Source organism: Tamandua tetradactyla, chromosome 3 (assembly GCF_023851605.1).
Source record: "Tamandua tetradactyla isolate mTamTet1 chromosome 3, mTamTet1.pri, whole genome shotgun sequence".
NCBI lineage: Eukaryota > Metazoa > Chordata > Mammalia > Pilosa > Myrmecophagidae > Tamandua > Tamandua tetradactyla.
The window spans coordinates 155834712-155859959 of record NC_135329.1 but is presented as its reverse complement, the minus strand read 5'-3'; the positions used below and the strand labels follow the sequence as shown (position 1 = coordinate 155859959).

At 33.7% G+C, this 25248-nt stretch overlaps 1 protein-coding gene across 1 annotated transcript in view; it reads left to right on the top strand.

The window, feature by feature from the left end:
* Positions 1-25248, top strand: part of NCKAP1 (NCK associated protein 1) — a 155825-nt gene that overhangs the window by 66008 nt on the left and 64569 nt on the right. The window contains exons 9-15 of the mRNA XM_077154375.1: positions 9575-9731; positions 12601-12657; positions 14592-14688; positions 15189-15295; positions 15973-16105; positions 21698-21779; positions 22831-22889. Coding sequence (XP_077010490.1) covers positions 9575-9731; positions 12601-12657; positions 14592-14688; positions 15189-15295; positions 15973-16105; positions 21698-21779; positions 22831-22889 — 692 coding nt within the window. The remainder of the gene's footprint in view (positions 1-9574; positions 9732-12600; positions 12658-14591; positions 14689-15188; positions 15296-15972; positions 16106-21697; positions 21780-22830; positions 22890-25248) is intronic.

The following is a 25248-nucleotide window of genomic DNA, read 5'->3' as shown; positions in this document are numbered from 1 at the left end:
AACAAACCCCAAGACTGGGGGCTCAGCCTATAGCTTTGGTTGAATTTTGAACAGTTTTTGTTTTTAGTTCTTATAGTTCTTGTTTCTTGATTTATTAATTTTAGATAGTATTTATTGAGCTTTTGTTAATAAGTGCTCCTGAAATATGAAAGACCACTGTTTCTTGTTTTAATTAAAAAAATAATTTTTATTTTTCACTTTTACGAACACAGATACCTCTCTCTCTGTCTTCCCTGCCCCTTCTCTCCTCCAGTAACCACTTATTGGTTTCTCTCTCTGCAAGTTTGCTCTTTTGTAGTCATCTCTTATAAATAATATGCGATTTTAGTCCTTATGTGTTTTGCTTATTTCACTGAGTGTGTTTTCAAGGTTCTTCCTATTGCGGCATGTCTCTTGACTTCATTTTTTCTTATGGCTCAGTAGTATTCTATTGTGTGTATTTATCACATTTTGTTGATGGACATTTGGATTGTTTCCTGCTTTTGGTTATTTTGAATCATGCTGCTATAAGCATTGGTGTATAAGTATCTGTTTGCAACCTGTTTTAATTCTCTTTGGGTGTATAGCAAAATATGGATTGCCAGGTTGAATGATAATTCTATATTTAACTTTTTGAGAAACTGCCACCTTGCATTCCATAATGGCAGCACCATTTTACATTGCAATGGAGTTCCATTTTCTCCACATCCTTTCCAATACTTGTTACTTTCCATTTAAAAAAAAATAATAGCCGTCCTTGAAGGTGTGAAATATCTCATTGTACGTAGTTTGAGTTTTTATTTCCTTAATGGCTGATGTTGCAAGCATCTTTCCCTGTGTTTTTGGCCATTTGTATATCTTTGGAGAAATGTCTATTCAAGTCCTTTGCCTATTTTTTAATTGAGTTATCTTTTTATTGAGTTGTAGAGTTTTTAATATATTCTGGATATTAAACCCTGGATAGTATGCATTGTTTGACACTTTTCTCCCATTCTGTAGGTTGTCTATTTACTTTCTTGATAATTTCTCTCAATGTACAGTTGTTTTTTTTACGTAGCACTTGAACTTTTCTATTTATTCATTTAGAATCTGCAGATATTGTTGAAGTATATTCACATATCATATATTCTGTCCAAAATAAACAATTAATGTCTTACCGTATCCTCACTTGATTGTACAGTCATTACTTTCAATTCCGAAGAGAAAAAACAGACATTCCCACACCAAAGAGAAAACCCCAAAGTCCCATTAACTTTGATCCTCCTATTCCCCCCCCCAAATTATTTACCCCTAGTATTGTTGTGATACTATGAGGGATTCCTGTTAATTCATAGTATGCAATAGGTAGTTTTTCCCATATACCCTCTATTATTAATTCTTTGTACAAGGGTCATACCTTTGAAGTGATATAGTGCTAATTGGTGAGATACATAGCTTTAAACAACCCCTTTCAATCATATTCACCTTTAATACTAATGAACTACCATCACCTCTCTCCATTCCCATACATTTAAGTTCAACTTTGTTAGCAAGTGTGTACTTATTAGGTATCCACTACCCCTTCTCTAGCTTCTGTCTATCCCTAGATTCCCTATATTCTACATTTTAAGATTCTGGGTTTACATTTTCTAGAGGTTCATATTAGTGAAATCATACTGTGTTTTCCTTTTTGTATTTAGCTTATTTTACTCAGCATTATGTCTTCAAGTTTCATCCATGTTGTCATATGCTTCAAGACCTCATTTCTTCTTACTGTTGCATAATATTCCATCCTACACACACACACACACACACACACACACACACACACACACACACACACAAACACACCACATTTTGTTTACCTACTCATCTGTTTATGGACAATTGGGTTGTTTCCATCTTTTGGCGATTGAGAATAATGCTGCTATGAATATTGGTGATGCACAGTTTTTGATTTTGATGAAATCAAATTTTATCTGTTGGCTTCTTTTGTTGCTTGTGCTTTTGCTGTTATATTTGAGAATCCTTTGCCAAATCCAAGTTCATGAAGATTTGCCTCTATATTATCTTTTTTCTTTTTTTGAATTTTAATGTATTATGGTCTTTATTTACAACTTTATTGGCAAAAAGGAAGAGAGAAAAGTTTTATCCTGTCAGGTTAAAGAAGTTCTATTTTAAATGTCCATCTGACTGATTGTTCAAAGATATGCAACATTGAATCTGTGTATGCAGTTTCCTTTATGAAGTACAGTGCTCTTATTTTATGTACTCTTTAAATATATGAATACATAGGAAATTAAATTACTCATTAAAAACTACATTAAATGAGGGGTAGTTTAAATTTATGTCGTTCCTGGTAATAACACATGCTCAATGAAGAGTAAACTGGAAAAGCAGTGATACTTCCTACTTGAATGGACAGTTACAACAATCATTTTCTGCAAAGACCATTATGTTACGTTTATCATGAACTATGAACTTACTATGAGATGTAGTCAAACTCAAGAAAGAAGATGTAGGGAAAATATTCCTTTATCCCTATGTTATAAGAGTTTTATAGTTTTAACTCTTTTATTTAGGTCCATGATCCATTTGAGCTGATTTTTGAATATGGTGTGAGTTAGGCTCTAACTTCATTCTTCTTCATGTGGATGTTCAGTTTTCCCAAAGTCATTTGCCAAAGAGACTATTCTTTCTCCACTGCTTGTACTTAGCAACCTTGTCAAAAATCGTTTGGCAGTAGGTGTGTGAGTCTATCTCTATACTTTTATTCTGTTCCACTGATCTCTTGTTTATCTTTGAATCAGTACCACAGTGTTTTCATTACTATTGTTTTGTAATGCAGTTTAAAATCAGGAAGCGTGAGTCTTCCAACCCTGATCTTCATTCTGAAGATTATTTTGGCTAGTAGGACCCCTTCTAGTTCCTTTTAATTTGAGAATCATTTTTTCACTTTCTTCTAAAAAGTCTGCTGGCATTTTAATAGAGATTGCATGGAATTTGTATATTGCTTTGGTAGTATTGACATATTAATTTTATTAACTATTGAAAAATCCGTGAACATGGGATGTCTTGCCATTTATTTGTGTTCTTTAATTTCTTTCAGCAGTGTTTTGTAGTTTTCAGTGTGCATTTTTTTCTTTAATACAGTTTTATTGAGATATACTCACACATTGTACAAACCATCTGAAGTATGCAATCACTGGCTCACAGTTTCATCATGTAGTTGTGCATACATACCCATGATCAATTTTGGAACATTTTCATTTCTCCAGAAAGGAAATAAAAATAAAAAATAAAACCCAAATCCTCCTATGCACCTTATCCCTTCCCCCCTACCCACCATTGACTCATAGTATTGATGTGGTACATTTGTTAACTGTAAATGAAGGATTATTAAAATATTATTGTTAACCATAATACATAGTTTGCAATAGGTACATTTTTCCTCATGTATCTATCTGCTATTTTTTTAACGTTTGTTCCCCCTATTATTTATTTATTTTTAATCCATATGTTTTATTCATCTGTCCATACTGTAGATTAAAGGAGCGTCAGACACAAGGTTTTCACAATCACACAGTCACATTGTGAAAACTGTTTCATTATACAATCATCTTCAAGAAACATGGCTACTGGAACACAGCTCTACAGTTTCAGGCACTTCCCTCTAACCATTCTAATACAGCATAAACTAAAAGGAGGATATCTATTCAACGAGTGAGAATAACCTCCAGGGTAACTTCTTGACGCTATTTGAAATCTCTCAGCCACTGACACTTTTATCTTGTCTTATTTCTTTCTTCCCCCTTTTGGTCGAGAAGGTTTTCTCAATCCTTTGATGCTGAGACCCAGCTCATTCTAGAATTTCTGTCCCACGTTGCCAGGGAGGTTTACACCCCTGGGCGTCATGCCCCACGTAGAGAGGGAGAGGGCTGTGAGTTTGCTTGCTGTGTTGGCTAGGAGAGAGAGAGACCACATCTGAGCAACAAAAGGGTTCTCTGGGGGTGACTCTTAGGCCTAATTTTAAGTAGGCTTAGCCTCTCCTTTGTGAGGATAAGTTTCATATGAACAAACTCCAAGATTGAGGGCTCGGCCTTTGACTTGGTTGTCTGCACTGCTTGCAAGAATATCAGAAATTCTCCAAATGGGAAAGTTGAATTTTCTGCCTTTCTCACCATTCTCTCAAGGGGACTTAGTGTGCATATCTTTTGTATTGTTTAATTTATTCCTAGATAAATTCTTTTAGATGTTTTTGTAAATGGAATCATTTTCTTACTTTCATCCTCAGATTGTTCATTGCTAGTGTAAAGGAGCACAATTGATGTTTGTTTGTTGATCTTGTACCCTGCCACTTTGCTAAATTCACATAGTTCTAACAGTTTTCTTGTGGATTCCTTAGGATTTTCTTTATATAAGATCATGTTGTCTGTAAATAGAGATAGTTTTACCATTATCTTTTATTTCTTTATTTTTACCTTTTTTGGGGGTGGTGGTGGTACATGGTCCTGGAATTGAACCTAGATCTCCCACGTGGAAGGTGAGTTTCTGCCACTGAACCACCTGTGTATCCTTTATTACCTTTTATTTCTTTTTCTTCCCTAATTGCTCTGGCAAGAACTTCTAATACAGTATTGAATAGCAGTGTTCAAAGCAGGCATCTTTGTCTTAGACTTCTGATCTGAGGGGAAAAGCTTTATTTTTTTTCACAATTGAGAATGATGTTAGCTATGGTTTTTTCATAAATGGCCTTTATCATGTTTAAAAAGTTCCCTTGTGTTCCTTCTTTTCTGAGTTATCATCAAAGAATGCTAGATTTTGTCAAATTCCTTTTCTGAATCTGTTGAGATAATCATGTGTTTTTTTCCCCCTTAGTCTATTTATGTAGTGTATTACATCGAATGCTTTTCATACATTAAGCCACCCTTTGATTTCTGGGATGAGTCCCACTTGGAACTTTTTGGTACGCTGTTAGATTTGGTGTGTTAATGTTTTGTTAAGGATATTTGCATGTATAATCATATGGGAAATTAGTCTGTAATTTTCTTTTCTTGTGAAGAAAAGGCTTTGGTATCAGAGTAATTGTTCCAGTTTGCTAGTTGCTGGAATGTGATATACCAGAGCTAAAATGGCATTTTTTTAAAAAAGGAGAATTTAATAAGTTGCTGTTTTACAGTTTTAAGGCCAAGAAAATGTCCTAATTAAAGCAAGTCTATAAAAATGTCCAAATGAAGGCACCAGCAAGAGGTTACCTTCACTCAAGAAAGGCTGGTGAAGTTCAGGGTTTCTCTCAACTGGAAAGGCATATGGTGAACATGGCAACATCTTCTAGCTTCCTCTCCAGGCCTCTTGCGTCATGAAGCTCCCCCAGGGGCTTTCTCCTTCATCTCCAAAGGTCGCTATCTGGTGGACTCTGTAGTTCTCATGTTATACTGCTCTGGTCATACTCAAATTTTCTCCAAAATGCTTCCTCTTTTAAAGGATTCCAGTAGAGTAATCAAGACCCACATGGAATGGGAGGAGTCACATCTCCCTCTGTTTAAAAGTTAATACCCACAACTGGGTGAGTCACATCTCTGTGGAGATAACCTAATCAAGTTTCCAACCTGTAATACTGAATAGAGATTAGAAGAAACAGTTACTCCCAAAAGATTGATAAGTATTAAAACATGGGTTTTCTAGGGTACATAAATCCTTTCAAACTGGCACAGTAATGCTGGCCTCAGAATGAATTAGGAAGCATTCTCTACTCTTGAATTCTGTGAAAGTGTGTTAGAAAGATTGGTATTAATTCTAAATGTTTGAAAACGTTCATCAGTGAAATCATCTGGTCCTGGGATTTTGGGGAAGTTTTTGGTTATTGACACAATATGTATATTTTAGATGTTTGTTGATGTTTTCTGTTTCTTGAGTTATTGTGGGTAGTTTATGAATTTTTAAATTTCTTCTAGATTATTTAGTTTGTTGGTGTATGATTATTCATGATTCTCTTATAGTTCTTTTTATTTCTGTAAGGTTATTGTTGATATCACCATTTGCCTTTCTGACTTTAGTTATTAGCATCTTATCCCTTTTGTCTTTATCAATTTAGCTATTTGTTTATTCTTTCATTTGTTCATTTTTCTGTTCTTTATTTCAGTTATCAGCACTGTAATCTTAATCATATCCTAACTTTGGGTTTACTTTTTCTGTTTCCTAAAGATGTAAAGTTAAGTTATTAATTTGAGGTCTTTTTTCTTTTTTAATGTAGGCATTCATAGCTATAAATTTCCCTCTGAGCTCTGCACTGCCTTCCCAGCATCCTATAGGTTTTGGTATGTTGTGTCTTTGTTTTCAGTTGTCCCTAAGTATTTTCTAATTTCCCTTGAAATTTCTTCTTTAGCCCAGTAGTTGTTTGAGTGTCCTATTTAATTTTGATATATTTGTAAATTTTCCAGTTTTTCTTCTATTACTGATTCCTAGTTTCATTCCATTCTAGTCAGAGAGGTTACTTTTTTTTTTTTTTGCTTTGTAGTTATGGAAGTAACTTTATTTTATTTTTAACTTTTTTTTTATTGTATACTATAACATATATACAAAGCAAAGAAATAAAAAAGCAATAGTTTTCAAAGCATTCTTCAACAAGTAGTTACAGGACAGATCCCAGAATTTGTCATGACCCACCATGCGATCCTCTCATATTTTTCCTTCTAACTTCTCCAGAATATAGGAGGCTAGAGGGCTTAAATATTTTTTGTCAACACAATTGACTTTTTTTTTTCCTTTTTTTGTGAAAAATAAAATATATACAAAAAAGCTATAAATTTCAAAGCACAGCACTGCAGTTAGTTGTAGAACATGTTTCAGAGTTTGACATGGGTTATAATTTCACAATTTTAGGTTTTTACTTCTAGGTGCTCTAAAATACTGGAGACTAAAAGAGATATCAATTTAATGATTCAGCATTTATATTCATTTGTTAGATCCTGTCTTTTCTGTATAATTCCACCATCACCTTTGATCTTTCCATCCCTCTCTTTAGGGGTGTTTGGTCTGTGGCTAAATTTCTCATATTGGAAGGGTCTGTCACTAACATGGGGTAGGGAGATAGAACATCTGATGTTCTGCAGAGGCTGGCCTAGGTTTCAGGACTTACCTGGACCAGGACCCCATCTGGAGGTTTTAGGTTTCTGGCAAGTCACTCTAGTGCCTGGAGCCCTTGTGGAATCTTATATATTGCCCTAGGTGTTCTTTAGTATTGGCTGTAATGGTCCTGGTTGGGGGTTGGCAGGTTATGATAGGTAACAAGGTCTACCTGAAGCTTGCGTAAAGGGCAACGTTCAGAGTAGCCAGAGGGGTTACTTTTTATGATTTCAGTATTTTAAAATTCATTTAGTTTTCTCTTATACCTTAACATATAGTGTATCCTTGAGAATAGAATATATCCGTGTGCACTTGAAAAGATTGTGTGTTCTGTTATTGGGGGAAGTGTTCTATATATGTTGATTAGATCTGGTTGATTTATAATGTTGTTCAGCTCCTCTATTTTCTTATTGACCTTCTGTTTAGATTTTCTACACAATGATGAAAATGGTATATTGTAATCTCCAACTGTTATTGTAGAACTGTTTCTCCCTTCACGTTCTCCCTTTAGTATTGTCAATGTTTGTTTTAATTATTTTAGTGCTTGTTGAATTGACCCTGTTATTGATATATACTGTCCACCTTTGTCTCTTCTAACAGTTTTTTGTATAAAGTCAGTTTTGTCTGATATGAATATAGCCACCCTCTCTCTCTCTTTTTTTTTTGGTGGTGTGGGGGCCAGGGTGTTGGTGCATGATCCGGGAATCAAACCCAGTTCTCTGGCATTCAAGGCGAGCATTCTACCAGTGAACCACCCGTGCACCCTTCCCCCCCTCTTTTGATTGCTCTTTGTATGAAATACATTCTGTCCTTTCATTTTTTTTTTTTTTTTTTTTTTTATTTTTACATGGGCAGGCACCAGGAATCGAACCCGGGTCCTCTAGCATGGCAGGCAAGCATTCTTGCCTGCTGAGCCATCGTGGCCTGCCCTGTCCTTTCATTTTAAACTTATTTGTATCTGTGGCTCTAGAGTGGGTTCCTTATAAACAACGTATAGTTGGGTCGTGTTTCTTTATCTTTTCTGCCATTCTCTTTTGTTAGGCAGTTTAATCAGTTTTTCTTTTTCATTGAGTTGCAAATTGATACTTTTGGAAATTACAAAGAAAATGAATTACTGGAATTATGAGGAAATGAGATAATGAACAAAGGCATATAAAAGCCCACATTTGAATTATTAGATTCAAAATAATCAAATTATTAGATTATATTTGATTATTTTGAGAGTTCAATTCAGAAATCATTGTAAAATTTCTGTCAAAGATTTTGAATTGTCTCAGTTTCTTTGTTTAATCCTATCATGGACTGGCACTTTGAGTAATATTGTTTTTAGTTTTAGAGAGGAAGATATTTTTCTTTTCAATTATTGTTTTCTATATCCTGCAAAATCAGTTCTTTGTACCCACACTGCAAAATGGAAAAAAACAAGTCACTCTGGGTTGCTTGTGAAGGAAGCTGTTTTAATAAATGAGTAAAAGACATTTTCAGAAATATTTTTAAAGTATTTCAAGCTGGGATCAAAAAGTACTCATGAACACAGGGTACAGTAATCGTTAGAGTTGTTACAATAACTGAAAAATAAAGCAAATCAATTTTCATAAATTACCAAAAGAAATGATAGGGTAAAAGTAGTATCTTGCATTTTTATGGAAGTTTATAGTTTATTAGATTTTTTCATGTGTATTATCTGACATTGTTATCTTTTGGACAGGACAGGTCATGTCCTTCTTTTACAGTTGTAGAAAGGAAGATTCAGTGTGTGTAACTGATTTGCCCAAAATTACACTTTTAAGATTTTAAACTAGGACTTAGTCCCAAGTATTTACCCTTAAAGTCTAAGATTCTTTCAGTATATTATATTGCTTTGTATTCTCTGAATTCTGAATATATCCTTTATCTTATGTAATCTAATTTGGGAATCATACAGAAATGTATAATCCTTTATATGTTTGTTGATGTCCTCCTTAACCTTTTGTGGTAGGGTGTAACACCTTATTTTTCATTCATTGAAAGTATACAGTACCTACCGAGTACAAGGTACTTTGTTTGGCCTATCATAATCCAGTCCTGTCTTTGTGAGGTTTTCTAATAACTCAATAGTCAGGCCATTCTTTGAACTCCTGAATAATATTATATGTATACTACTATTTTGATACTTTTATATGTAACTTGACATTTTTGTTTTTATTTTTAACTTAACCTTCCTTTAAAGGAGTCGCTATACAAGTACTGTAAGCATAAGTAAGCATATATTGTGAAGTCATACATATACAAGTGTATTTAACTTCCTTGAATTCCTTGAAACATTCAAAAGTATTTTTCATGTATCGTGGTCCCTAAAGGCAAGATACATGTATTATTACTTATCATTTAATAACTTCAATTTAGTGATTATAATTACATTTCTGTATACTTGAAAAGCTACCCTGTAACTGAAAAAACTTAACTCTGAAAGTATTTTTACATTTGTATTTCTTTTTCTTTTTATTTGAAGTTGGCTTTATTTTGTGCCATGGGATCCTAAATACTGATGCGACAGCACTGAACCTTTGGAAGCTAGCTCTTCAAAGTAGTTCTTGCCTCTCTCTCTTTCGTGATGAAGTTTTCCATATTCACAAAGCAGCAGAAGACTTGTTTGTAAACATTCGAGGGTATGGTATTTTCAATTACTTTGTCTTTTTTCCGAGAGGGGTGGTGAGTGGCTTATCTTTACTATAGTTTTGGGCAGATGAACAAGGGAAATCATGCAAGATAAAGCCTCTACCATCTTACTGGCCCTAGCAGGTAGTTTTTAAGTCTTTTGATAAGGTAGTAATCATATTTTTGCTTGTAACTTCAAAGGTAGGAATCATATTTTTACTTGTAACTTCACAGATTTAAAAATCTAGTGTTCCAGCCCTTTTAAAATTTGTTTTCTGTAAGAGTGAAGATGGGTTCTTTTTTCAAATCATAAATGGTTTTTGACAGAAATATTGTCATATACATTTTAAAATAAAATTATTATAAAACTACCATATACATTTTAGAGTTTTGAAATATTTATAAGTGCTATTTTAGAATGGAGTACATTTGTAAAATTATATGAATCAAAAGTTAGATTAGAATAGAATCTAATGATTCTTTTAATCATTAGAATAATTAAAACAATTATAGAAGACTGCTGCACAGAGTAAATCATATTTCCTTATAATAGGAGTTACTCCAAAGTGATTCATTTGCATTCATTCCCTGTAAAACAAATCACTGAAATTTGAGTTTCTTTTGAAATTTTTAATGTCTACATTTCTCTCCACTTGAGGTTCTATAGTAATATCTAAAAACCAAGTTGAGCTCAGACTTGTTAGCTTTTATGAAATCTTTTCAAACTAGGGGAATCTGAAGTGTCCTGGGCTTTCCTATATCTGAAAGTGTTGAGTAATTACATTAGGCTTTCTAGCTTCAGATAAGAATGAAACTTGCCTGCATTTATTCCATACCCAGTTGAATAATGTCCTAATAAAATTGAGATAAAACAAAGCCTCTTTTAGGGCAGGTGATGGTGATGCAGCGGCAGAGTTCTTGCCTGTTATGCCAGAGACCTGGGTTCCATTCCCAGTGCCTGCCCATGTAAAATAAAAAAGAAAGAAAATAAAGCCTCTTTTAGTTATTAAAAAATAACATTGTGGGCGGGCCGCGGTGGCTCAGCGGGCAAAGTGCTTGCCTGCTATGCCGGAGGACCTCGGTTCGATTCCCGGCCCCAGCCCATGTAACAAAAAACGGAAAAACAAAATACAATAAAACAAGAAAATGTTTAAAAGATGTTTCCCTTTAAAAAAAAAAAAAAAAAAAAAAAAAAATAACATTGTGTAGCACTGACAGTTTAAGCCAGTAGGTCTCAAATTTAGCATGCATAAAAATTACCCTGGGATATCAGTTAAAATGCAGGTGCCTGGGTACCGTCTCTAACCTACTGTATTTGTATCTTGGAGAGGATAAGGAAATGTGCACTTTCCCCCAACCAGTACTTTATTAAGGTAAAATTTACAAGCAGAAAAATGCATAAATCTTAAGTATTCAGCCCTATGACTTTGCCTTTTTGGCACTACCTGTATCAAGATAAAGATCATTTCCATCATCCTCAGAAAATTCTCTTATGTCTCTTTCTGGTCCGTGTTGCCTCCCCATGCCCCCTTTCTCTAGTAACCCATATTCTGATTTCAGTCAATAAAGATGATTTTAATATTCTTGTGCAGGTGGTAGAAATCATTATATGAAAAACAGAGCCCTGTGTACTTTTCGGCTCTATTATTTTAATTTAGCTGGTGGAAAACGCTTAAATATCCTATGTCAGGTGGGCTTTATTGTTTTCTAATTAATTCAGATTTTAAAATCATGAAAACTTACAGTATTGATATCTTAGCATACTGGCACCCTCTCTAGAATCACATTAAGAAAAATGTAAACATTTAAATCCATATATTCTGTGTATCTTAAATGTGCTTATGTTATTTATGGTGCAAGCAAGTTTAATGACACCCTGAAACAACTGACTTCTGTTATGCCTTTTTAGTGATAAGTTCATCAATTTAAGAAGTGCTGTATGTAAAGTTAAGAAGTTTTTATCTTTGATTAAATTGTGAGTGGGCAAGCTAATTTAAAATGAGTTGCCGTAGTGATTACAAATCAGACCATGGGTGTAGAGACTTATTGATTATAGAGGCCAGTGCTTACAGAATTAGTACCTTTCAGACATTTGCCTAAAGAACACATAAATCTTAGAGGACTTAATTTGGAAGTTGTAGTTCATTTTGGTAGAAGTGCTTTTTAAAAAAGGTTGGAGTTTTTTTTTTTTTTTAACATTTTGGGAATTTTGAGTTTTTATATCTAGTATTCATGAAATTTTCCAATGGCACCTTAAACTGATTGGTTTTAAGTTGGTGTTTTGTTTCTTTTAATTAAATCTTTTTTAATTTGAAAAGCAAGTGGTAAATGGAGGTTAAAAATAACCTATAACACTATCTTTTAAAGTGATTTAAAGTAGGTTAATGAACTCTGCCCATTTTCCCCACCACAAACCCGCATACCCAAACAGTGGTTATCTCTGTTAATCATTTGTACATGACCTTTCAGAAATTTGTGTTTATGAGATGACCTTAATAAAAATTAGGTATAGTCGTTGTATCAGAACTTTAGATTTTTGGACATCACGGTTAGTTATATCAGAAGTATAATTTAAATGTTTTTATTGGTGCTTTAAGTAAGTAAGATTTACTATAATAAAAATCTTCATTGTAATGTTTAATTTTATTGAACTTAATATAATGTGAGATCTATCTTTATAGAAAGCATTGAATAGGCACCTAAGGTGCCAGGAAAGATGTAGATAGACTTCTTCCGTGTGCATCCAGTTTTTGAGGGCCAGTTTTATTGTTGATAATTAAAAGTTTTTTAAATTCAGTTTTAGTATTTGGCTAACTCATTTGACTTTAATTGTTCAAATAGAGATGAACATGTTTATACCTTTTTTTCTTTTGCACATAGCTATAATAAACGTATTAATGACATAAGAGAATGCAAGGAGGCAGCTGTGTCACATGCGTAAGTAGTTATTATCTGTGGTACTTTTAATCCAGAATTCATTTCTTAAAGCATTATTTTCTTGATATGAGTGCAAATTAATGGTGTGCAGGAGGTTGCAGAAGAGGGAGATGCTCAATCAATGAGAAATAATAGCTATATAACCTTAAAATTGGTATAGACAGTTTACATATTTTTGAACCATTGATAAAATGCTTAAGGCAGTACTATGCAAAGGACTTTTGGGTATCTTTTACACTGTCACTGTGCCCCCCATAGCAGCATTTTGTAAGTTGTACTGATTTTTATAATATTTCTTGAAAATTGACATATCCACACTCTCTCCTAAATAGTATTTACTTTTGAATGTATGCTAACCTCATCCCGCTCCCAAGTTTTAGTTTCTTATATTACTACATACATAGGTAACTTTTGTTGGAAATTAATATATTTAAGTTCTTTGAACAACTTTTCAATTTTCTCATAAAATAATTGTAAATAATTTGATATTTCACCTTAATTGTTATATATCTAGAATGTATATAGACTAGTTTCTCCAGTGAGCTTAAGTAATGTAGAGATAGCTAATCCATCAGTATTTCTGTAAGGCAGAAAGAAAATGAACATTGTCATGGATAAAAATATAAAACTGTGAGAAATATTATAATTTAGGTTTGGGCTATATGATGGCTATTGGGAATTTAAACCCCCTTTGTTCTTTGCTATCTGTACTTTATATTATTCCTCATCCATATTATTTCACTGAATTAAGTACGTGTGCTTGTATTACTCAAAAATGATTCTCTAATGCAAATAACATAGTTCGGAATGTGTTTGAATTCTTTTCTAGAATTAGAGAAGTAAACATACTCATAGTTCTTCATAGGATATACTCTATCATAGGCAAATATGTAGTATCATACTTATCTTTTGTAATGATCTTTTAAAAGTAAGTTATTTCTATTTCCTTTATTATATAGAATAATAAATAGTAAGCAATAGTAATTCCTGTAACTTATTACCATCTGCTGGACATAAGTACCTTGTAGACATTTTCTTAAGATGTTAATAACAACTCAGACTACTCACACCAATCTTGCAAAGTAAACTAGTCAAAATGATATTTGCCCATTTTATCCTAAGAAATGACACCAGATGACTTTATTATTGTCAAAGAAAATGAGCTTGTCATTGAAATTAATGTAACATATTGTAGGAACTCTGTGTATCAGGTAGGCATCATGGAAGATACATAGGCATAAAGTTACAGATGTCATTATTCCTCTTTTTATAAATGAGAAGCCAAAACTTAGAGATGTGATACACAAGTAGAAAATGGCAAAAGTTAAATTATAATTCTTATCTTCTGAAACTGATCTGTGTTACAGCGACATTTTTGGCTTATTCTGTATACTTGGGTTTTTGGCATATAATATCGTTTACATGGCTATTTATTTTATATACCTTTCTAAATTTTAAAACTTTCTTGGACTTGTGTATATTTTGTATAGTTTAAGAAACATAATTAAATAAGTTTTATATTGATCTCTATGTAGGGAGAGAAAAAGATGTATACAGTAGGACAATGCTTGCCCTCAAAGATTTCAAGTCTAGTTTATAAAGTGTAAGTTATATGGTACTAAAGTTGCTAAAATTGTTTAGAAATGGATAGCTGAATATTAGGAAATGCTTCTTGAAGGATTACTCTTGAGGATTGGTTAGGATTTTAATAGTTGGAGAGTGAAAAAATATAGTCACAAATGCAGTATAAGAAAGGCAAGGGTAACCAAAAGATTGGAATGCCATTTTATGACAAACACATAGAAGATGATTTTTGTAGGGGCATCTGCATCCTTAAAAAAGTTTTAGATGTTGACCTTGAAATGCTAAGTTATTTAATTGCCAACAAGAATTTAGTAGAAACAGATAAACTGAAATAGTGTCTTTCCCTGTAGTGGTTCAATGCATAGAGAAAGGCGCAAGTTTTTAAGATCTGCACTGAAAGAATTGGCTACTGTCCTCTCTGATCAACCTGGCTTGCTAGGTCCCAAGGTAATTGGTTTAATTCTTATTTTTATCACGTAATGCCACATTAAACTTTTTTTTTTTAAATTTCTTCTCTTCATGTGCATTTTTCACTAAAACATGAATCAAGGACTGTGTGAAGAGATTTGGAATATTATTTAGTTGAGAGTGAATTTGCTGACTTCAGATGCATACTTCACATCTTCCTTCATTTTCCACTTCTTTATATGCATGCTTTCCCTTATACATACCTTGAAGTTCTCTTCTTTTCTTCTCTTCTGTACTTCCTGGCATATTTGCCTTGTTATTTTCTCACTCTCAATTACTTTTTATAATTCTGTTGTCCATTAAAGCAACTTTTCTTTCCCACTAAAGTTATTCTTGTATTATTGCAAGACTTCATGCTAGTCTCTTCTCTTTTGAACTAGTTATTATCCTTTCTTGCCAATGGCTTTTCATTTTAGATTATGAATAGGTTTTCTTATTAATCTTTGCATGAGTAAACATTGTTACTTTTTTTAAATTAGGCACTTTTTGTTTTTATGGCATTATCATTTGCCCGTGATGAGATTATTTGGCTGCTTCGTCATGCAGATAACATGCCAAAGAAGAGTGCGGATGACTTCATAGATAAGTAAGTTAGCAACATTAAAAGTTTTTTTTTTTCATATATTCTGATTTATGAGTTGTGAAATTTAGGAACTTATTTTTGAAGTAAATTATTTGAAAAACATTTTTTGGGGACTTTCAGATTTGTACAAAAGGAATATTTATAATGCATCATTGGAGGATATTAATTAAAGTACAAACTTTGGTTTAAAATTAGGGCTTTAATTTTTTTTCCAGCACTGTAGGTGGTAGTAAAATTCTTTTTTGTCTTCTTTGGCTATATCCAGTAATATTTCTTATGAATTAATTCTTCAAATTGATTAACTTCATTTAATTGTAAATCCTTACAGAGTAGAGTTGCAACCCAGTGTAACATTTGCAATGTCTCTCATTTTAGTTCACAGTCCCTCAACAGGAGTTAGATAAATGAAGAAGAGAAATAAGAGCATACAGAAAATCTCGATTCTACCTAACCCTCTTTCGTTTGTGATTTTTAAATGTACTTTTGAGATGTCCTAATTTTATTTTTGTTTGGTATTTGCTTATATTGATTTTCAGTTTTTTGTTTTGATTTTTGCTTTCATGATGTTTTTATTCCTATGCAGTAACTTATAAATTAATTGACATTAAATATTTAAGAATGCCATTTTTTTTTAAAGAAAAAATGAATTTCAAATATTTTTATTGAAAATTGTTTTAAAGGCACATTGCTGAATTAATATTTTACATGGAAGAGCTTAGAGCACATGTAAGGAAATATGGACCTGTAATGCAGAGGTATTATGTGCAGTACCTTTCTGGCTTTGATGCTGTTGTTCTCAATGAACTTGTGCAGGTAAAAGTTATCTCATTTCATATCATTTCCCTCTTTTGTTCCTTCCTTCCCCCTTTGTATTTACTGATATGTTTGCTCAACATGGTTTTTTTTTTTTGGTATTTTTATTGAGAAGTCTTCACGCATATGGTTCACCCACAGTATACAATCAGTGGCTCACAATATCATCACATAGTTGTATAATCATCACCACGATCATTTTTAGAACATTTGTGTCTCTCCAAAAAAAGAAGTAAAAAGAAAAACTCATATCCCATACCCCTTCCCTTCCCTCTCATTGACTGCTAGTACCTCAACATGTATTTATAAAATATTGTCTAGTGCCAAGCAGTGGAGATAACAAATAAGTATTGGTCATAGTTTATCAAGGAGATCATTGTCTAGAGGGGAGCAAACAGTTGTAGTTCAGTGTAATGGGCATTGTGCAAGAATTTGTACAAAACTAAGAGTGAACACAATGAAAGAAACAATTCTTTATCCTGTTATAGTAACCAAGTGTAGAGGACCTTGTGAAAGAGGAAGTTGGTCATAAATTAGATTTACTACTTAGAAAATTCTCCCTGACTCAGTATGGGTGATGGATTACTGGGAGTAAAAAGGCAGAGAGACCAGAAAAATTACAGTAGGCTAGGTGAGAGTTGATAAGAATCTGCACGTGGAGAGTGGCTGTGAATATATAGAAGAGATGGAGAAAATATGGCTGTTAATTATATATGAGAGGAAAGGTAGAGATAATTCTTTTTGTATAGCGTGTTAGATAGAGAATAATCAAGAAATTGATTTAATCTAAATTTCTTAATTTAATTAAATGTCTTATTTTTGTTATCATTTTGGATTTTACTCTATTAAATTTCAGTCCTACTTTTTTTGTTGTTACTTTACATGATTTGGCTATTAAATATTATTCATTTTATATAAATTTCCCTTATTTTTATCCCACATGAACCGATTGAAAGGAAAATAGTATTTTATTTAGTTTCATTTAATAAAACTACAGATCTCTAAAATACTCTAAGTTAGCGTATACTACAAAGGAAGAGCAGTAAAAATTCTCTTTGTACTAAGATTAATCTAATACTATAGGTTTTCCAGAGGAATAAGTCAGCTTGAAACCCTATTTTTTTCAAGCCTCTCTAAAAAGACAGGTAAAAAAATTTCACATGTATCTGTTTACCTTGAATTATATGTAATTTATAGGTTATTCCTTTATCCACCAGATGGAGCTCAGTTGCTTTCTTTCTAGAATGGCTATTAAAAAATGAAACAGGAAACCTGATTTTATCTCTAGAGTGTTATATATCCCAGCCTTTGGTGGGATTTTATTTGAGTAGTTACTACGTAATAGATAAACCAAGGCTATATCATGCTAGAACACAATATAAAAATAAACCTGGGGTAGGCAGTGGTGATGCAGTGGCAGAATTCTCACCTGCCATGCTGGAGACCCAGGTCCGATTCCCGGTGCCTACCCATGTAAAAAAAAAAAAAAAACCAAAAATAAAAACCTGGTTCTGTGTAACTTTGAAACCATGCTGTGAAACTATTTTATAGAGTTAAAATTTTTATTCACTTGGTACTTTTGGTGTCTTTTATAAAAACCAGAGCTTAATAATACCAGGAAAATTAATATCCTAGCATTTCTCTTTTGGGCTTATAGTAATGGTAGTAGTATCAGCAGCAGTAATACTAATACTAATAATTGCCACCATCTGTTAATAGTGTATTTTATTGACTCTCTACAAAAGTCTGTGAGAGTAGGTATTGTAATTTGTTGAAGAAAAACAAAACCTATATAAACTTGCTTAGTGTATCGTGGATTTCATAAATAGTAGAATCAATATTCCAACAACTCAAAAGCCTAAGCTCTTTATCACTCTTTTCTATTGTAAAGTATACTTATAGTGTTTTAAATAATTTATTAGGACTGATAAATTTAGAACTCAGACTAAATATGGTGTAATGTATTTTACTGTAATAGGTATTAATGTTTTGGAATTATATATATATTTTTTGTTTTTTTGGAATTATATTTTATTTATATTATTTGTCAGGTAAGCTTCCACTTTAAAAATATTCTTTTTAGCATCCCCTTTTAATACAGTTTATCATATATTTATTTAACTACCTACTTTAAAAGTTTTTTTCCTCCTAACTTTACTGAGATATAATTCACATACAATAAAATTCACTTGGTTTTAGTATACAGTTTGAATTTTGGTGCCTGTTAGAATCATGCAACCACTGCCTCATTCAAGATGGTGAATTTCCTATACCCTTAAAATTTTTCTTGTGTGCCTTTGTAGTTGATTCCCTCCTTAGACTTCAACAACTAAGGATCCGATTTCTGTCACTATAGTTTTGCCTTCTTTTTTTTGGGATTTCATATAAATAGATACATATACAATAATAGTCTTTTATTTTTCATTTCTTTCACTTAGCATAATGTTTTTAGAGTCATCCAAGCTGTGATGGTTTGAATGATGTATGGACCCTAGAAAAGCCATGTTTTAATCCTAATCCCATTTCTGTAAAGACAGCCATTTCTTCTAATCCCTATTCAGTATTTAAGTTTGGAATTGTAATCACATCTCCTGGAGATGTTATTTAATCAAGAATGATTATTAAGCTGGATTAGGTTGCGGTGTGTCTCCACCCATTTGGGTGGATCTTGATTAGTTTCTGAAGTCCTATAAAAGAGGAAGCATTTTGGAGAATGAAGGAGATTCAGAGAGAGCAGAGCAGAACGACATAGCCATGAGAAGCAAAGTCCACCAGCCAACAACCTTTGGAGATGAAGAAGGAAAATGCCTCCCAGGGGACTTCATAAAACAGGAAGCCAGGAGAAGAAGCTAGCAGATGACGCCGTGTTCGCCATGTGCCCTACCAGATGAGTGAAGAACCCTGACTGTGTTCACCATGTGCCCTTCCACTTGAGAGAGAAACCCTGAACTTCATTGGCCTTCTTGAACGAAGGCCTCTTTCCCTGGATGCCTTTGATTGGAGATTTCTGTAGACTTGTTGTAATTGGGACATTTTCTGAGCCTTAGAACTGTAAACTAGCAACTTATTAAATTCCCGTTTTTAAAAGCCATTCCATTTCTGGTATATTGCATTCCAGCAGCTAGTAAACTAGAACAGACTTTGGTACCAGGAGTGGGGTGCTTCTGCTGCAGTTTGCAAATACTTAACATGTTGTAACAGCTTTTTAAATGGATAAGGGGAAGAATCTGGAGGAGTTGTGAGGAGCTTGATAGAGAAGGCCTAGAATGTTTTGAAGAGAATCTTGGTAGAAATGTGAACTCTAAAGACACCTCTGACCAGGTTCTAAACAGAAATGAGATGTGTGTCATTACAGACTGGAAGGAAGATGAGCCTTGTTTTAAAATGGCAGATAATCTGGCAAAATTGACTAGTGGCTTTGGCTGGAAAGTAGATTTTAAAAGCCATGAAGTTGGATATTTAGCAGAAGAGATCTCCAAATTAAATGTGAAAGTAAAGCCTGGTTTCTCCTTACAGCTTATAGTGAAATGTGACAGGAGAGAGATAAGCTGAAAACTGAACTCTTGGGTACAAAGAAACCAGAAATTGATGTCCTGGAAAATTCTGGGCTTCCAGGAAGGGAGACCCCAGAGAATAGTGCTCCATGTGAGGAATTGGCCAGATGTGGAACCAGTCATCCATTTCAGAGAAAGCCAGGATCAGACATAAGAGTTATCTAGGAAGGATTTGTGGAAATTCCTTATGTCTGATGGGCATGATCTAAGGCTACTGCATAGAAAGCCAACGAGAGTCCTGTGGGACCTGTATAAACAGAGTCGCTGCCAGTTTGGACTGGGGGATACGGAGAAGGGACACACTGGAGGAAAAATAACTTCAGAGGCAAACCTTGGAGGCCAAGGTCTGAAGTCAACAGGAGAGCAGACCCACCCAAGCCCTTGAAGAGGGTGAGTTTACCCTGAAGGCAGAGGATGGGCCTTCCACCTCCTCGCAGTGAAAGAGTCATGCTGCCTCAGGCCTTGGATATGGTGATGCACATTCCTTGGGGTTTGGGAAGAGCCTGACTGCCACCACTTGTGGGGTTGAGTGTGTGCCCTGGAGACGGCAGAGAGCCCAGATGCAGCCCTAATGCTTAGAGAGGGTGGAGAAGGGAAAAAAGGTGGTCTCCGCAATGTCCCCCAGGGTTGCGTTTGGAGAGAGGCAGACCTCTGTGTAGGCCTTTGGAAAGGGTGGACTACTGCTTTCTAATGCCCGGAAGATAAATGATTCTCAGATATGAAATCTAATGGACTTTGCCCTGAGGGTTTTTGAAACTGCATTGGTCCGGTGACCCCTGTGTTCCTTCCTCTGTATGGAAACGTGTGTATGTATCCTGTGACTGTTCCTCCTTTGTATGTTGTCAGCAAGTAACTTGTTATGAGTTTTCAAAAGTCCAAAGCCAGAGGATAATTTTGCCTTAGCACTGTCCATGCCTTTAACTAACTTTGATGAGACTTTGTACTAATTTTAATCTTGTATTAATCTTGTATTTGAAATGTTACTGGAATGGTTTAAGGTTTTCTGATATTGTTATAGAATGAATGTATTTTGTATATGGGGAAAACATGTCTTTTTTAGGGTTCAAGGGTAGAATGTGCTGGTTTGAAATGATGTATGAACCCTAGAAAAGCCATATTTTAATCCTAATCCCATTTTGTAAAAGCAGCCATTTCTTCTAATCCCTATTCAGTATTGTAAATTTGGAACTGTAATCAGATCTCCCTGGATATGTGATTTTATCAAGAGTGGTTGTTAAGCTGGATTAAGTTACGGCGTGTCTCCACCCATTTGGGTGGATCTTGATTAGTTTCTGAAGTCCTATAAAAGAACATTTTGGAGAATGAAAGAGATTCAGAGAGCAGAGCAGAACGACATAGCCATGAGAAGCAAAGTCCACCAGCCAGCAACCTTTGGAGATGAAGAAGGAAAATGCCTCCCAGGGGACTTCATAAAACAGGAAGCCAGGAGAAGAAGCTAGCAGATGACGCCGTGTTCGCCATGTGCCCTTCCAGATGAGAGAGGAACCCTGACTATCTGTATTCACCATGTGCCTTTCCAGATGAGCGAGAAACTTTGACTGTGTTCACCATGTGCCTTTCCACTTGAGAGAGAAACCCTGAACTTCATTGGCCTTCTTGAACCAAGGTATCTTTCCCTGGATGCCTCTGATTGTACATTTTCTCAGCCTTAGAACTGTAAACTAGCAACTTATTAAATTCCCGTTTTTAAAAGCCATTCCATTTCTGGTTTATTGCATTCCAGCAGCTAGCAAACTAGAACACCAGCTATTTTGTTTTTGTTTTTGTTTGTTTGTTTTTCTTTTTGGGGAAAGCGCATGGGCCTGGAATTGAACCCAGATCTCCCACATGGCAGGCAAGAATTCTATCACTGAACTACCCTCACACCCCTTGTTGCATATGTTAACATTTTCTTTAATGCTAAAAAATATTCCATTGTAAAAATATACCACAGTTTAGTTATCCATTCACCATTTGATGAGCCTATGGATTTTTCCCTAACTAGCCATTTTTAACGTTATTTCTTTTTTCTTTTCAGAATCTTTCAGTTTGCCCTGAAGATGAATCCATCATCATGTCCTCTTTTGTTAACACTATGACTTCCCTAAGTGTAAAACAAGGTAATTAGTTAGTCTTAAGTAAAAGCATCTTTTCTTCTAATTAGGTTTACAAACTTCATTATTAAGAAAATAATTTCAGTTAATTTTTATGAAATCACTTATCTCATATTTTACTGTAATTGATCTGTTCTCTTTTGTCTTAACTTCGTTCTCTCTGAAGCAAAAGTTTCCAAAGGTTTTGATGTTGTTTTCAAAAATCGTAAGAAATGTAGTTTGATATTTTCTATTATTCAGGAAACAAAAAGGCCTGTGTAACAGAAGAAGTAAAATACAAAACAAAAGAGTCACTGCAGTTTATGACAAAGCAGATAAAGTTGGTTCAAGCGTTTCTATAACAATAGCAATAATGGATACTATTTATAAAATGTTTACTTTGTGCCAGTCACTTTATATGTATTATCCTATTGAATTCACGTCTGTTCTTTAAAGCAATGTCACTATTTTTACTTGTCAAAATTGGAAACTCATGGTTTGAAAAAGTAAATAATTTTTCCAAGCTCTAATAGATATTAAGTATTAGAAGAGGAATTTGAGTGCTGGTGTATCAATTTCAGGAAGTGATGTTCAAAAATTGGTTGCCTCTCCATTATTTGAACACCCCATTCCAGTAGATTGATAATGCTGTTTTAGTTTTGTAGTTTTTAAATAAAAGGTATCAGAGACCTTGAGAATTTCTCGGTCATAAATACATTTATTTTAGATGAATCAATCTTTATAGTTATCACACTTGAGAAATGAAACTGCTATAAACGTGACTGATGATGTTTAGTTTATATGGAGTTATTTTGTGGAACTTCATTATGCTATCTAGTCTATAATCACAAGATTTTTCAAGCTTTATTCTAGTTTCTTCAGATTAATTTTTATAGGCAGCCTGAGAATCAGAGTTTAGGAGAGAAGTTTGTACTTTATTCCTCTCTTAGTACAACTGCCTTTATCATCATCCTTCTAGGATTTTGAATTTATTTGTACCCTCAGTCCTTAAATTTTAAAGTGTGATTATAGATTTGCAAAAATATTAATTTGCTTTGTAACTTTTCTATTATTGTAGTTGAAGATGGGGAAGTATTTGATTTCAGAGGAATGAGATTAGATTGGTTTAGGTTACAGGTAAGAATTATTTACTTTTCTTTGTCATTTTGTTTTTGTTATTGACTACCTTAGTTAATATGAAAACATTTAGAGCAGAACTATAAGATATTCACTTTTGTATGCTTGTTGAAATCTTTCATTTAATTCACCATAGTCTTTCCTTTATAGAAGAAACATTTTGTACTAGTTTTTTTTTTCTCTTTATATTGTGGTAACATATATACAACATGAAATTTTCCATTTTAGCCATTTGTAACTATATAACACAATTCAGTGGTGTTAATTACATTCCCACTATTGTGCCAACATCACCACCATCCATTACCAAAAACTTTTATCACCCCGAATGGAAACTCTTTCTCTTTTATGTGTTAAGTGTTAATTCCCCATTCCCCACTCCTACCTGCACCCCTGCTACCCTTTAATTTGCTTTCTGTGTCCACAAATTTGCATATTCTAGTTATTTCATAGAAGCGAATGATTTCATTATTCATGAAATATATGTCTTATTATGTCTGGTTTATTTCATTTAGCATAATGTTTTCAAGATTCATCCATATTAGAGCATACATCAGAAGTTCATTCTTTTTTATTGCTGAATAATATTCCATTGTATGTATAGAACACTTTTTGTTTTATCCATTCATCTGTTCATGTACACTTGAGTTGTTTCCACCTTTTCGCTATTGTACAAATGCTTCTGTGAACATTTGTCAGAATCTGCATCCCTGCTTTCAATTTTTTGGGGTATGTACCTGGATGTGGAATCACTGGATCATAGGGAAATTCTGTATTTAATGTTTTGAGGTATTACCTTACTCTTTTCCACAGTAGCTGTGCCATTTTTACCTTTCCACCAGCAATGTACAACAGTTCCAATTCTCTGCATCCTTGCCAGCATTTTAAAAATATTATCTATTATAGTGAGTGTGGGGTGGTGTCTTATGGTTTTGAGTCACATTTCCCTAATGGCCAGTGTTGTTGAGCATCTTTACACATGCTTCTTGGCCATTTATTTCTCTGCTTTGGAGAAATGCCTACTTGAGTCCTTTACCCATTTTTAAATTAGGTTGTCGTTTTGTTTTTGAGTTGTAGGACTTCCAGATATATTCTGGATATTAAACTCTTTTTATCAGATATTTGATTTCCAAATATTTCTTCCTATCCATGGCAACACTGCCATGCCCATTTGTTTAAACCAATAAAGTTTTATAAAAATTAGCAGCCGGCCCATGGTTTGCCATGGTTTGCCTTCCCTTGATCTTTTTCCCAAATCTTCATTTTTCTCAAATACAGAAATCAACAGTATTAGCTTCTACAAGTTTTCACTCACGCATAGTTTTAAAATAAAAAATTTTAGAATTGAAGCTCAAAACTTTGATTTACACTGTGAATTTAATGATAGAATTTAATTGGCCATTAAATATTTCTGTTAATTGTGGGAAAATTGCGGTCCAGTGTTATCAATAATCTGCATATTTTAAATATTGTATTTGTATATTCTAAGGCAATAATAATACTTTATCATTATAAAAATTCAAACCATCCAGAGAGAAAATAGAAAAATGAAAGTATGAACTTTTCCCAGTCTCATTCCCAGAATATTCATTTTTAATAGGTATTCTCTATCTTTTTAAATGTTGAACATATAAATGGGATTGTGCTACATGCTGTTCTACAACCTAAAAAAATAAAAGTTTCATTTTGTTTAATTAAAAAGTGAATAAATGAACAGCAAATGTGTGAAAGAGATTTTTAGATGGATATAATCTCATGATGGAATCCCAGGAAGAGCATACTTTTCTGGCAATCTGCTTAGCTCTGTGAGCTTTTCAGCCTACAAATAAATATATAAGTATTTTTTGCCTTTTGTTCTATGTTCTCTGAGGAACATATTTTTAAAGATGAAGTTTTTACAGAGGAAGCCAGAAGTTTTAAGTTGTTTTAAGTTTATCACTTCCCTTAGAGCCTGCAAAAGTATCTGCCTGAGGTTGCAGAGCCAGTTAGTGGAGGAGAAAGAAAACATACTTGAAATATCACTACCTCAAAATAATAAATGTGTGCATATTATAGGATATTTCTTTCCTACTAAAAATAAAGTTTAAGTTGTTGATTTTAAAAAATTGTGTGAAAAAATACAGTAATAAATGTAGCCTGTAAATTAAAGTAGAAGTGGAATTGCTCTGCCAAAGGATACACACATTTAAAATTTTGAGAGTCATGACAAAGTTTGAATTGTTTCATTCTCATAGTCTCAGTTTATGGGAGTGCCTAAACCAACACTTGGGTTCAGAGAATTCTAAAGACTTAGTTGCATGTTAAATATACTCTTTTTAGTGACGAGGATTATTACACTTAATTCACTTGAATAATTCAC